The sequence below is a fragment of the Schistocerca gregaria genome, chromosome 4 (genome assembly GCF_023897955.1).
Source record: "Schistocerca gregaria isolate iqSchGreg1 chromosome 4, iqSchGreg1.2, whole genome shotgun sequence".
Taxonomy (NCBI): Eukaryota; Metazoa; Arthropoda; class Insecta; order Orthoptera; family Acrididae; genus Schistocerca; species Schistocerca gregaria.
Window position 1 is genome coordinate 350,394,170 of NC_064923.1, and position 14,786 is coordinate 350,408,955.

General features: G+C 41.7%; 1 protein-coding gene across 1 annotated transcript in view; it reads left to right on the forward strand.

Annotated features, from left to right (window-relative positions):
* Positions 1–14,786, forward strand: part of LOC126268021 (uncharacterized) — a 93,987-nt gene that overhangs the window by 45,984 nt on the left and 33,217 nt on the right. Inside the window, exon 3 of the mRNA XM_049973434.1 lies at positions 12,403–12,549. Coding sequence (XP_049829391.1) covers positions 12,403–12,549 — 147 coding nt within the window. The remainder of the gene's footprint in view (positions 1–12,402; positions 12,550–14,786) is intronic.

Genomic DNA, 14,786 nt, shown 5'->3' on the forward strand with positions numbered 1-14,786 from the left:
CAGTTTTAGTTAGGAACTTAGAAACTTCCCAATACTTTTGGTTGTATGCAACATAATTGCTGCTTTTTATGAATTCACTGATGGTGGACCGTTAGTTTAAAGGAAATATTCAAATTAATTCACATTTTCGTAAATGAGCCATTCAGTGCACCTTCTAAATTACCTGCGGAGTAGACGAAAAATTGCTGGTGTTATGGAGCGTCAAGCTTGCTCGATACGCTTTTTGTAAGTAGTCTGGATTTTGGGTTAGAAGACATAAACAGCTTTTTCAGATATCCCCACAAAAATAAATCTGTTGAGGTTAAATCAGACGAATTGAGGACCACGCGTCCTGATCATCTTCCCGGAATGATACAGCTCAGTTCTTGCACAATGTCACGAACAGATTGAGCTGCGTGACCGTCATGCTACATCGACATACGGCCGCTAACGTCTAAACTGATTTTGAAGGAGAGCAACTAGATTTCCGACAGTAAAAGCTCGATATGCCTCGCTTGCCAGAGTACCTACGAAGTAGCGGGAAGCTATGATTTAACCTCCAAGGATTGCATATCACACATTAACGGACCACCTGATTTGACGATCCACATTATGTTTTCTCCTAGCATTTTCTGTGTCCCAGTAGTGGGCATCATGACGGTTCATTGCAACACAATTTGTGAACATGGATTCACCATAGAACATAATATTCTGTAAAGTGTCCAGAATGAAATTATTCAGTGTACATTTCCAGAAAGTAACTACCCAACTGAAGTCGTCCCCATTCAGCTTCTGTGTCAGTTACAAGTGGTATGGGTAAACTTGTTACCGTGTTAAGTTCCTCACACATATGTAAGGCTTAGAGTAGTGACTCCAGCAACTTCTCTTAAGTTGACGTCAGCACCTTAGTACATCGCAGGCAAAACAAACACTTCCGTATCCTTACTTCCTACAAGTCTTCGTCTACTACCGCCGTGACTTCCCAGACTACTTGTTCCTCGAAGTCTTTGTTTAGCAATTATTGAGCTTTCAACTATAATATCTCACAGTATAAGGCATGGCTGTTTCGTTGGCATCGCGTCTGTCGAGCATTAGCAACACGTCAACCTATTAGTTGGTTGCTTATGCCATATCCATGGCAGATATAACCTCGTTTGTTTGTGTTTTCCGCACTGCCTTAGTTCAGGGGTCCACTAGAAGTGTAAATAGTTGTGAAAACACTCTTCACCTCTTAGCTATAAGTAACACTGATGAGAGAGGGAGAATCAAGACGAATACAGGGATTAGTGACCAAAAGGTCGTTGTAGCAAGGCTGAATACCTCAACTTCCAAACCCTCTGCAACTAAATTTCAAATACACGTGTTTAAAAAAGCAGATAAAAATTCGCTTGACGCCTCACTTCCGAACTAGGTAAGCGAAGACCAGATGTGGCTTAACTTCAGAGAAATAGTATCGACAATAATTGAAAGATGTATGCCAATTAAATTAATAAGAGACGGAGCTGCTCTCCCATGGCACACCAAACAGGTCAGAAAGCAATTTCAGCAGAATCAAAAAGGCTGCACGAGTTTTCAGAAGCCCGATATTTAGCGCAGACATCAGGGCGAGGTGCCGATAACATTATCCACAACGAAACTGTCTCGAAATCTGACATAAAATCCAAACAGATTCTGCTCGTCTGTGAAGTACACCAGTGACAAGCCACAATCAATACCTTCACTACAGGATAGCGATGGTAATGTTAGTGATGACTGAGTCACCAAAGCAGAGTTACTAAATACGGCTTCCCGAAATTCCTTCACCAAAGAAGACAAATAAATTTTCCAGGAATGGGATTAATAAATGCAGCAAACGTGAATAACTTAGATATTCACCATGCAGCGAAGTACCTTAAATCACTTAATAAAGGCAGGTTTTCCGATCCAGACTGTATATCAACCAGATACGTTTCAGAGTATGTTCAGATAACAGCTCCATACTTAGCGATCATAAACCACTGCTCGCTCGTCGAAAGACTGGAAAGTTGCACTGGTCACAACAATACTCGAGAAATAATATTTGAGTAGTCCGCTGAATTACAGACCCATAACACTAATTTTGACTTGCAGTCGAAGTTTGGAACACATACTGTATTCGAACACTATGAATTACTTCCAAGAAAGTGATCTATTGGCATACAGTTCACAGGGATTCAGCAAATATCCGTCTTGTGTATCAGAACTAGATCTTTATTCACCCCAAGTAACGACTGCTACGAGAGGAGATCTCAAATTGATTCCATATTTGTAGATTTCCAGAAGGCTTTTGGTACTATTCCTCACAAGTGGCTTCTAATTAAATAGCGTGCCTGTGCAGCATATCCTCAATTGAGCGACTGGATTCAGAAAGATCACAGTTCATAATAATTGACGGAAAGTTTTCGACTAAAACAAAAGGTGTTCGCCAATGACGTTTTACAGGCCATGTGTTGTTTTTAATCTGTATTAACGGTTTAGGAGACGATCTAAGCAACCGTTCTCGATTGTTTTCAGTTGATACTGTCGTTTACCGTCTAGTAAAGTTATCAGAAGATCAAAACCAACTGCTAAATAATTTTGACAAAATATCTAAATGATGCAAAAAATGGCAATTGAACCTAAATAAGGGGAAAGTGCGAGATTATCCACATGATTACTGAAACGAATCTATTAAATTTCAGTTACACGATAAATCACACAAATCTAAAGGCTGACAATTCAACTAAACGCCTTAGATATAATAATTCCTAACAACTGAAATTGGAACGACCACCTAACTCATTTTATGGGAAAGGCGAACCAAAGGATCTACACTATTGGCAGAGCTCTTAGAGGGTGAAACAAATCGACTAAAGAGACTGCCTGCACTACTCTTGTCCGTCCTCTGCTAGAGTGTAGCTGTGCGATATGAGGTCCCTACCAGAGAGAAGTGAGGAAGGTCATCGAAGAAGTTCAAATAAGGGCAGCTCATTTTGTATTATTGTGTATCAGGGAAGAGAGTGCCACGGATATGATGCGCGAGCTGGGGTGGCAATAGTTACAACAAAGGAATTTTTCGTTGCGGTGTGACCTTTTCGAGAAATTTCTATCTCTGCTTTCTCTCCAGAATGTGAAATTCTTCTGTTGGTGCCCTCCTACAAAGGGAGAAATGATAATCGTAATAAAATGAGAAAAAGATTGAAGCGTTCGTTTTTCCCGCGCGCTTTTCAACAGTGGAACGGTCTAGTGAGAAAGTAGTTCGATGAACTCTCTGCCTGCACTTAGGGCTGAATTGCAGAGTAGTCACGTATTATAGGTAGACTTCGATGTAGATCTCTACACCATCGTAAGGTTACCGGTACATTCTACAATCTAAGCGAACAACTTCAAACACTGCATCGATGAAGCCTGTCGCTCTGTAACACCAGCGACATTACCTCTGGTGCATTGAATTGTGCATGCAGTAAAAAGATAATTAATCTGGAAACCTCACTTAAATGAACATTCTGCCATTATAATATACATCCTAACATAAACAGGTATGTACATTATGTTTTATCTTGCCCTTAATGTCAGAGCATTTTTAGCTCCAGAACTAAAATGAATGAAAATTAGATTTAAACTCATTTGTACACAGTTGGTTTAAATACATCAAGTACATCACAGAAAAAAATAACGTTGTGTGTTTGCTATAACTATCTGGAAAATAAATAAATAATCTATGTTAATTATTCCAGAGACATAAAAACGTTTCTTAGTGTTACCTGTCTAATTAGTATTCATCTCCCTTACTACCTTTAAGTTACAGAGAAAAATATCTAATCTGAAACACCCTACAGAAGTTATAATGATCCGAAGCCTTATGTCCCAGTTTTGCAAAGTTTTTAACCAGTCAAGTTTATTTTATTTGTAAAACATCAGTTATGTTTATTCTAGCATTTTATAGACTAAATATGTTTTCTGCGTTTTGAATTTCATAGAATCAAAATAGTCTTGGTTATTAATGTTATGTTCTGTACGCATTGCTTACGGTGTTTATTGCACCTTTGTGCAAGTTTGGGAAGCATCTGGTTTTCACTCTCGTTAGAAGCAGAGGTTAACTGTCGCCAAAACTTTGATGTCGTTTTCACATTGAGTTTTATAGGCTTTTTAGAAGCCTACGTATCCTTTAAATGCGATTTCTTCTGTAGCTATACTCTTTTTACAGTTAGTACTGTTCGCTGTCGTATTATTGTGTGTGTGTGTGTGTGTGTGTGTATTGTGAGGTGAAACTAAGATACCAGTATGTGGATGGTTGGGGTTGTAGGATAGGTGAGTGGATGCATTTGACCTGTCACGGGAAAGGGGAAGAGGATGGAAGAATGTCGGTGAGGAAATATAGGCTCATTTGGCTGTAATATTATACTGTAAATATCTTCTTTTAATTTAAAAATTATCTGGTTTGCTAGGCTAGTGTGATCGCTAGGAAAGATTTGTTTTATATAACTGTTTTATGATTATGTTAGTTTTGTTGTAGGACAACGGAAATGTTTCCTATTTCGTACCCTTGCGATTTCCACGTCTGGGTGCCTTGCAGTAATTTTATGATTATGTTGGTATAAATATCTTACGAAATAAGAGTGATTTGTTCTTTAGTTCCATACACTTACATCCTGTAGCTCCTGGACACTTTTCCTGTCTGCTGGAATCGTTGCCATAACCGTAAGATCACACTTTGTGGCACACGGAGGGCCCGTGCTACGACCTGCTGTGTTTGACTAGCCTCCAGTCGCCCCCTCATAACGTCATCAATATGTGTTCTTTGAGCCATTTTCAACGCATAGTCACCATTAGCACGTCTGAGAACGTCTGCGCACTTACTCGCTGCACCGTACTCTGACGTGCACTAACACCCCTCTGCGTATGAGGACTGGTGCCAGCGCCACCGAGCGACGACCGCAGGTCAAATGCACCGCATGGTCATACCCCGAGGTGATTTAAACTCGCATACCGCCCACCAGAGCGTTGTTTCACTGTGTATCAGCACTATCCTTAATTTATGAGCATGAGTGTGGTTTGTACTGTACAGGTGACTTTTCGATGTATAGGAAAATACACTCGCAGACATGTGGTACAAATAATTTGAGGACAAAATGTACGATTCTTTTTTTTTGTTTGCATTACGATTTAGTCAATAACTAATGTATAAGTTGTTTGTTTAGAGGGATGGACTTCGGAAAACGAGTGTGGTTGGAATAAGCAGTCAACCGCGTGGGCTGGAACACCTTGCCATTGGAGAAACTTTTTGGATCACGTCGGCAAGTGTGGGATATGTGCAGGGATAAGTACGCCGTATTCAGTAGACGACACTCGCCAAGTTTTACTCCATGATACTACTGCACTTGGCCGTTATTGGAAACAAGTGGCGACGTTAGCAGTAAAGGCGTACAGCGCTGACTAAAAAAGAACACATTGCACTGTCAGTGCTTTCAGACTAGTTGTGCAGAGATTACCAGAAGCAAGCGTAGACTACGGAACTTTTGATAGTAGCTTCGATCAGTTAATTTCGTATCCGTAATACCTAAACGTTAGACGTGTTGCATTCCTCTCGGCCGCTGCTTCATAACGATCGCTTTCGTTACGCGTGCGACCAGTGTCACTAAATTCCCCTAAATACTGGAAGCTATGAACCGCCTACAAACCGAGTGTGAATATTTAAAGGGCCGGGTAAGCAACGGAACAATTTTGTTCTGCGTAGCTATCCCTCTGTCTGTTACTTAAGAATAAACAATATTTATAGAAAAACCGAAATTGCCAGTGTTTAATTTATGTTTTATTCGAAAACTGTTGATCTGTAACGTGCAACAGAGCGATGCTATTGTAAAAATAAAGAAAACACTACAGTTTTATCACGTAGCTAGAAAGCGCAATTTCTTCAACAAAAATGTGAAACAAAAAACCGCAAAACAAAACAAAAATATATCAAACATTGCCATAATAATTCGTGGAATTTATGTAAAACATTTTTCCTGTTATTCAGAAAAAACTTCTGTATTTATCATAATAACAGGAAGGTCTTGCCTTTTATCATGATGAAGAACGTTCTATTGAGTAAAAGGTAACAAAAATATTTTTTATGTTTGTGCGTGTAGACCATACTTGCATCAAAAGTAATTGCTTTGCTTACAGAAAAGCGCAGACGTTATCCGATCAACTAATTTTTATTACTTATAAAATACAGTTTATAGTCTGTAATCTATAAACAATAGACTAACACTGAATGATGTGTGGCTCTATTTTTGTGCAAAACAGCTAAACACAAAAAAGAAAGGGAAGTCATCGGATCCCCTTTACTCTCTTACGTCATTCCTGTTTCTGTCCCTACCAATTCTAGCACTGCTATCAGTAATTTTACCATTTACTACGTTATTTGTGTAATGCACCAAAACCACCTAGAGCGCAACTCTAGTTGTGCAAATGCTATCTGCCCCGGTTATACATTGGCTCACGACAAGCCCACAGACGCCCATTCATCCCATGTGCAATAATGTTGTGGTCTACCAATAATTGTTCCATTCCAAATCATAGGAACTACGGTGTTTTTAAATTACGACCCTCATTCACTAGTAATTTTCGTGCATTTTCCTACATGTTCCTTTGGAACGAGACAGTAGCATTAAATATTTCTCAATGTGATCACTTTTCGGACGAATTAGTTGTTTTATGTTCTTCTGAGTTACGATTTGTAAGCTACATGTAAGTAGAATGCCTCGATAAAATTTGTGTGAAAAATAGTACGTAAATTTTCGATTTCTTTCAGCTTTATCGGTAAGTCATTTGATTTTCTGGACGCATTGAAAACTCTCCCTGTATATCTTTCATCACGTGTGTTGCATTTTAATTCACATGTGCCTGACAATAGAACCTAGTTTTTCCGTTTCCTTTAGGAAATATTTTTGAATTGAAATGCTTCAAATGGCTCTGAGCACTATGGGACTCAACTGCTGCGGTCATTAGTCCCCTAGAACTTAGAACTACGTAAACGTAACTAACCTAAGGACATCACACACATCCATGCCCGAGGCAGGATTCGAACCTGCGACCGCAGCAGTCGCACGGTTCCGGACAGCGCGCCTAGAACCGCGAGACCACCGCGGCCGGCTTTTGAATTGAATTGTTAATTATTTATGATTCTCTGTCTTTGTGTACCAGCTTTTTTTACTTTTCCGTCTTTCTCTCGTCTTGGGGTTTTATCTGTGTGGGATTTCTGTCTTTGTGATGTTGATGATTCTCTGTTTCCTATTTGTTATTCATTTGTTTTAGAGTTCAGCTATGTTACTTGATTTGGCTCCGTCTGACATTTGAACACTATTAAGGTAGATACATTGTTTGTTCTCTGTCAAAATCTTTCATTTGCTAACTATGCCTATATAGTGCCTTCAGTAGTTTGAATCTTTTATTTAGCTGGCAGTATTGGCGCTCGCTGTATTGCAGTAGTTCGAGTAACGAAGATTTTTGTGATGTAAGTGCCTCGTGAAACGTATAGGTTATTGTTAGTCACGGCCATTCTTTTGTAGGGATTATTGAAAGTCAGATTGTGTTGTGCTAAAAATATTGTGTGTCATTTTAGTGTCGATCAGAATACGTAAAGACAGAAATGTTTGAGTACGTTCAGTTTTGCTCAGCTGTTTGACAACCAAAGTCATAAGCTAAGCGGATGTTTCACAGTTTGTCGTTCATCAAAAACTCTTTGCGACGATGAATGAAAAGATACCAGATATATATATATATATATATATATATATATATATATATATATATATATATATATATATATATATATATATATCAGTTCATGACATCCAGTCTGACAAATTTCGTTTTTCTGACAAGACGCACGTCCAGATCGTCCGCTCTCAAAACTCTGCCATCTCTCTTCCCACATCCACCACTGCTGGCAGCTCACCTCCAACTGCGCAACGCTATGCGCTGTTCACATCCAACTGCCCAACACTACAATCTACATCTACATCCATACTCCGCAAGCCACCTGACGGTGTGTGGCGGAGGGTACCCTGAGTACCTCTATCAGTTCTCCCTTCTATTCCAGTCTCGTATTGTTCGTGGAAAGAAGGATTGCCGGTATGCCTCCGTGTGGGCTCTAATCTCTCTGATTTTATCCTCATGGTCTCTTCGCGAGATATGCGTAGGAGGGAGCAATATACTGCTTGACTCTTCGGTGAAACTCTGTTCTCGAAGCTTTAACAAAAGCCCGTACCGAGTTACTGAGCGTCTCTCCTGCAGAGTTTTCCACTGGAGTTTATCTATCATCTCCGTAACGCTTTCGAGATTACTAAATGATCCTGTAACGAAGCGCGCTGCTCTCCGTTGGATCTTCTCAATCTCTTCTATCAACCCTATCAGGTACGGATCCCACACTGCCAAGCAGTACTCAAGCAGTGGGCGAACAAGCGTACTGTGACCTACTTCCTTTGTTTTCGGATTGCATTTCCTTAGGATTCTTCCAATGAATCTCAGTCTGGCATCTGCTTTACCAACGATCAACTTTATATGATCATTCCATTTTAAATCACTCCTAATGCGTACTCCCAGATAATTTATGGAATTAACTGTTTCCAGTTGCTGACGTGCTATTTTGTAGCTAAATGATAAGGGAACTGTCTTTCTATGTATTCGCAGCATATTACACTTGTCTACATTAAGATTCAATTGCCATTCCCTGCACCATGCGTCTATTCGCTGCAGATCCTCCTGCATTTCAGTACAATTTTCCATTGTTACAACCTCTCGATATACCACAGCATCATCTGCAAAAAGCCTCATTGAACTTCCGATGTCATCCACCAGGTCATTTATGTATATTGTGAATAGCAACGGTCCTATGACACTCCCCTGCGGCACACCTGAAATCACTCTTACTTCGGAAGACTTTTCTTGATTGAGAATGACGTGTTGCGTTCTGTTATCTAGGAACTCCTCAATCCAATCACACAATTGGTCTGATAGTCCATATTCTCTTACTTTGTTCATTAAACGACTGTGGGTAACTGTATCGAACGCCTTGCGGAAGTCAAGAAACACGGCATCTACCTGTGAACCGGTGTCTGTGGCCCTCTGAGTCTCGTGGACGAATAGCGCGAGCTGGGTTTCACACGACCGTCTTTTTCGAAACCCATGCTGATTCCTACAGAGCAGATTTCTAGTCTCCAGAAAAATCATTATATTCGAACATAACACGTGTTCCAAAATTCTACAACTGATCGACGTTAGAGATATAGGTCTGTTCGACGTCCCTTCTTGAAAACGGGGATTACCTGTGCCCTTTTCCAATCCTTTGCAACGCTACGCTCTTCTAGAGACCTACGGTACACCGCTGCAAGAAGGGGGCAAGTTCCTTCTCGTACTCTGTGTAAAATCGAACTGGTATACCATCAGGTGCAGCGGCCTTTCCTCTTTTGAGCGATTTTAATTGTTTCTCTATCCCTCTGTCGTCTGTTTCGATATCTACCATTTTGTCATCTGTGCGACAATCTAGAGAAGGAACTACAGTGCAGTCTTCCTCTGTGAAACAGGTTTGTAAAAACACATTTAGTATTTCGGCCTTTAGTCTGTCATCCTCTGTTTCAGTACCATTTTGGTCACAGAGTGTCTCGACATTTTGTTTTGATCCACCTACCGCTTTGACATAGGACCAAAATTTCTTAGGATTTTCTGCCAAGTCAGTACATAGAACATTACTTTCGAATTCATTGAACGCCTTTCTCATAGTCCTCCTCACACTTCATTTCGTTTCGCGTAATTTTTGTTTGTCTGCAAGGCTTTGGCTATGTTTATGTTTCCTATGAAGTTCCCTTTGCTTCCGCAGCAGTTTTCTAACTCGGCCCTTGTACCTCGGTGGCTCTTTTCCATCTCTTACGATCTTGCTTGGCAAATACTCATCTAACGCATATTGTACGATGGTTTTGAACTTTGTCCACTGATCCTCAACACTATCTCTACTTGAGACAAAAATTTTGTGTTGAGCCATCAGGTACTGTGTAATCTGCTTTTTGTCACTTTTGCTAAACAGAAAAATCATCCTACCTTTTTAATATTTCTATTTACGGCTGAAATCATCGATGCCGTAACCGCTTTATGATCGCTGATTCCCTGTTCTGCATTAACTGTTTCAAATACACTCCTGGAAATGGAAAAAAGAACACATTGACACCGGTGTGTCAGACCCACCATACTTGCTCCGGACACTGCGAGAGGGCTGTACAAGCAATGATCACTCGCACGGCACAGCGGACACACCAGGAACCGCGGTGTTGGCCGTCGAATGGCGCTAGCTGCGCAGCATTTGTGCACCGCCGCCGTCAGTGTCAGCCAGTTTGCCGTGGCATACGGAGCTCCATCGCAGTCTTTAACACTGGTAGCATGCCGCGACAGCGTGGACGTGAACCGTATGTGCAGTTGACGGACTTTGAGAGAGGGCGTATAGTGGACATGCGGGAGGCCGGGTGGACGTACCGCCGAATTGCTCAACACGTGGGGCGTGAGGTCTCCACATTACATCGATATTGTCGCCAGTGGTCGGCGGAAGGTGCACGTGCCCGTCGACCTGGGACCGGACCGCAGCGACGCACGGATGCACGCCAAGACCGTAGGATCCTACGCTGTGCCGTAGGGGACCGCACCGCCACTTCCCAGCAAATTAGGGACACTGTTGCTCCTGGGGTATCGGCGAGGACCATTCGCAAACGTCTCCATGAAGCTGGGCTACGGTCCCGCACACCGTTAGGCCGTCTTCCGCTCACGCCCCAACATCGTGCAGCCCGCCTCCAGTGGTGTCGCGATAGGCGTGAATGGAGGGACGAATGGAGACGTTTCGTCTTCAGCGATGAGAGTCGCTTCTGCCTTGGTGCCAATGATGGTCGTATGCGTGTTTGGCGCCGTGCAGGTGAGCACCGCAATCAGCACTGCATACGACCGAGGCACACAGGGCCAACACCCGGCATCATGGTGTGGGGAGCGATCTCCTACACTGGCCGTACACCTCTGGTGATCGTCGAGGAGACACTGAATAGTGCACGGTACATCCAAACCGTCATCGAACCCATCGTTCTACCATTCCTAGACCGGCAAGGGAACTTGCTGTTCCAACAGGACAATGCACGTCCGCATGTATCCCGTGCCACCCTACGTGCTCTAGAAGGTGTAAGTCAACTACCTTGGCCAGCAAGATCTCCGGATCTGTCCCCCATTGAGCATGTTTGGGACTGGATGAAGCGTCGTCTCACGCGGTCTGCACGTCCAGCACGAACGCTGGTCCAACTGAGGCGCCAGGTCGAAATGGCATGGCTAGCCGTTCCACAGGACTACATCCAGCATCTCTACGATCGTCTCCATGGGAGAATAGCAGCCTGCATTGCTGCGAAAGGTGGATATACACTGTACTAGTGCCGACATTGTGCATGCTCTGTTGCCTGTGTCAATGTACCTGTGGTTCTGTCAGTGTGATCATGTGATGTATCTGACCCCAGGAATGTGTCAATAAAGTTTCCCCTTCCTGGGACAATGAATTCACGGTGTTCTTATTTCAATTTCCAGGAGTGTAGTTCGGGTCTGTTTGTCACCAGAAGGTCTAATATGTTATCTCCACGGGTCGGTTCTCTGTTTAACTGCTCAAGGTAGTTTTCAGATAAAGCACTTAAAATATTTCACTGGATTCTCTGTCCCTGCCACCCGTTATGAACGTTTGAGTCTCCCAGTCTATATCCGGCAAATTAAAATCTCCACCCAGAACTATAACATGGTGGGGAAATCTACTGGAAATATTTTCCAAATTATCCTTCAGGTGCTCAGCCACAACAACTGCTGAGCCCGGGGGCCTATATAGAGACATCCAATTACCTTGTCTGAGCCTGCTTTAACCGTGATCTTCACCCAAATCTTTTCACATTTCGGATCTCCGTCAATTTCCTTCGATACTATTGCACTTCTTATCGCTATAAACACGCCTCCCCCTTCACTGTCCAGCCTGTCTCTGCGGTACACATTCCAATCTGAGTTTAGGATTTCATTACTGTTTACGTCTGGTTTCAGTCAACTTTCTGTCCCCAGTACTATATGGGCGTTGTGACCGTTTATTAATTAGAGCAGTTCCAACAATGCTAACCATCCACAGACTGCACACAGCACTGTCCGTGATTTTCATACAGAGCGCTACGTGGTGTTACCAACATAAAAAACTAAACAGCCTTCTTACAACTGATACAAATTAGAATGATAAACATTTGAAACGCCTATGTGGTTTGCCTGTGTGGTTTGCATAAACGGAGAAATCAAAGGAAAGCAGCAACAATCAAATAAAATGAACATTAACACGAGAACGTCTCCGTTGTGGCGCTGACCTACATTTAAGACTGCTACCTTCCTTTTCAGGCCTGCGCTGGGCGTGTTCGGAGGACAGGGAGTGCCTGCCTTTCGGGGAGTGCACGACACCCAACAACACAGAGAGCAACAGTTCGTCGGGCCGCGTGTGTCTCTGTAAGCCGGGACACCCCGAGACGGACGATGAAGAATGCAGCGGTGAGTATTCCCGCAGGCTGCTTACTGTGCGCTCACCTGTCTGAATTTCAGCGTACAGCGTGTCTCGAGCCTTTCCGGTCAAAATTATACATTTGGCTAAGGTTCATATACGTAGCCCCTTGAGACCAGGTCCTAATGCTCAAAACTAAATTCAATGATAAACACAACTTAAGAAGGAAAGTAATTTCTGCATGGTGTGTCACTGCCAAGTTACACTCGATGAAACTTGGACCATACTGTAACGTGTATTCATTTTTGTGTAAAGTGCTGGTGGGTAAATCTATTTTGTCATCACGCGCAAGCAGATAACGTATCTTATTGTCTTCTCAAGCCCAGGGTAGTAAACAGACATTTTTCATAGTTATTAATTTTGGCCCTGTAACACCGCAAATTTAGTTGCGGACCATTTCAAATTAATTATAAATTCTGCTGTGGCATAACAAGAATGCACAAATTTATATAAATGAGAGTTTGGGGTTTTTTTCTAAAATGACAACACAACCTCTCCCTTTCTCATTCTACATTTAATTAGTCACTGCTTTTAGGGTCAAGTGATACATAACAAGCAAGATCAATTACTTTCAACTCTTGAGGCGTAGAGCCTTCGCATCACTCCTGTCACTTGTTAGGACGATATCGTTATACGCATGAGTCATCGACAGATGTCACCAGCTGACATGGACCTGAGTTACAGAGCTGCACGTAGTTGTCTTAGTAGGCGGCAGAGGTCAGCAGTTGACGGACAGTGCTAGCAGTCGTAGTCAAAATAATGTTGTAAAGTTATGTTTGATTAATATTTAATGTATCTGCATAATTATAATTGTTTTATATGTGTAGTAATTAGCAGTGTGAGTGTCGTATGAGTGAAGAAGAACAGAAGTAAATGAAAATTGTTTTGTTTATTCACGAAATACCAGTAAACTATACAGGGGATTTACTATAATTAAACGTGCAGTCAGTTTATGGTACTAATAAATCTTGAGTAGAACACAAAGTAATCGGTAATTTCAGAAGGAGTAATTTTATATTTGATACTTTTCTAAATTTATTTATTTATCAATTGCCATAGTAAGACATGTTTTACTATGATTGGTCATTGAAGTAAAGCGCGGGTTAGCGCGGAATAATACTGCAACTTGATTTGCTGTTTGCGATATCAGCCAATCAGAAAAAGGCAGGCTCGCGCCAATCTACGCTGGGAACAAAGTCTTTGGTGTGATCTAGGGGGGTCGGGGGCTGAGGGTTCGAACTAATAACATCTCACTGAAAGCAGCTCCGACGAAAGTACTGTAAAATCGCGGGAAAATGCTAATTACGAGTTCACAAAGTAGTACAAAGTGTATTTAAGTGAACGGTATAGTGGAGGCCGTGTGGAATTTCCGACGGAATATCAAAATTATTGCTTTTGACTGTTAGTTAGAACTGCGTGGCGTGTTGTGAGATCTAAGACTGGAACAGGTATTATGTGTAGAACAGAGTGCACAACATTTGAGGGAGCATTTTCATAACTAAACGATCCGGTGAACTCTATTAACTTCGGTAACGGGTGTAAATACCATAAACTGTCATGTCTGATTGTGGTGTGCGTGTGAACTTTACATTGTGTTGCCACTTAGTACGGACTTGGCAGTATTAACTGTGATCTTTATCGTAAAAATACACCTGAAAATTTACATTGCCAAGTTAAAACTTTTATTTCTGTTGCTAGCCACATCCCTTTTGCTGGACAATTCTATGTATGTTGCGACCTGCAATAGACAGTATTTTCTATATAGTCTAGTATTTTCCACGACAGGTTTTAGCTAGACAAATGAACATTGCTGGACACTGGCATGGCGGTAAAAAGTATTGTGTCGCGCTGCACTCTCAACAAAATAACATTTAGACATTGAATATGTGATTATTAAATCTGTATCTGAATATATGAGAATGTTATAACTAACAAAACAATTAAATCTTCATCGGTGAAATTTACATCTACGTTGTCGTAGCTGTTCAATGGACTAAGCTGGCAGAGAATTAAATTTTATCTTTTAAGCTAATCAAACTCTCATGTACTCAGTAGAGGGTATGTTAGTATTCAACTCTTGAAATTATTTATTCATAGCATATGCAGGTTGGAGTGAGCAAACTTTCGACTCAACATTTAACGTCGCCTAATGCAAGTTGGTACATTACAAATCGGGAATTGTGGCGGCGTTGTCTCCATAGTGGATCTGAAACGCTAATTCCCTACT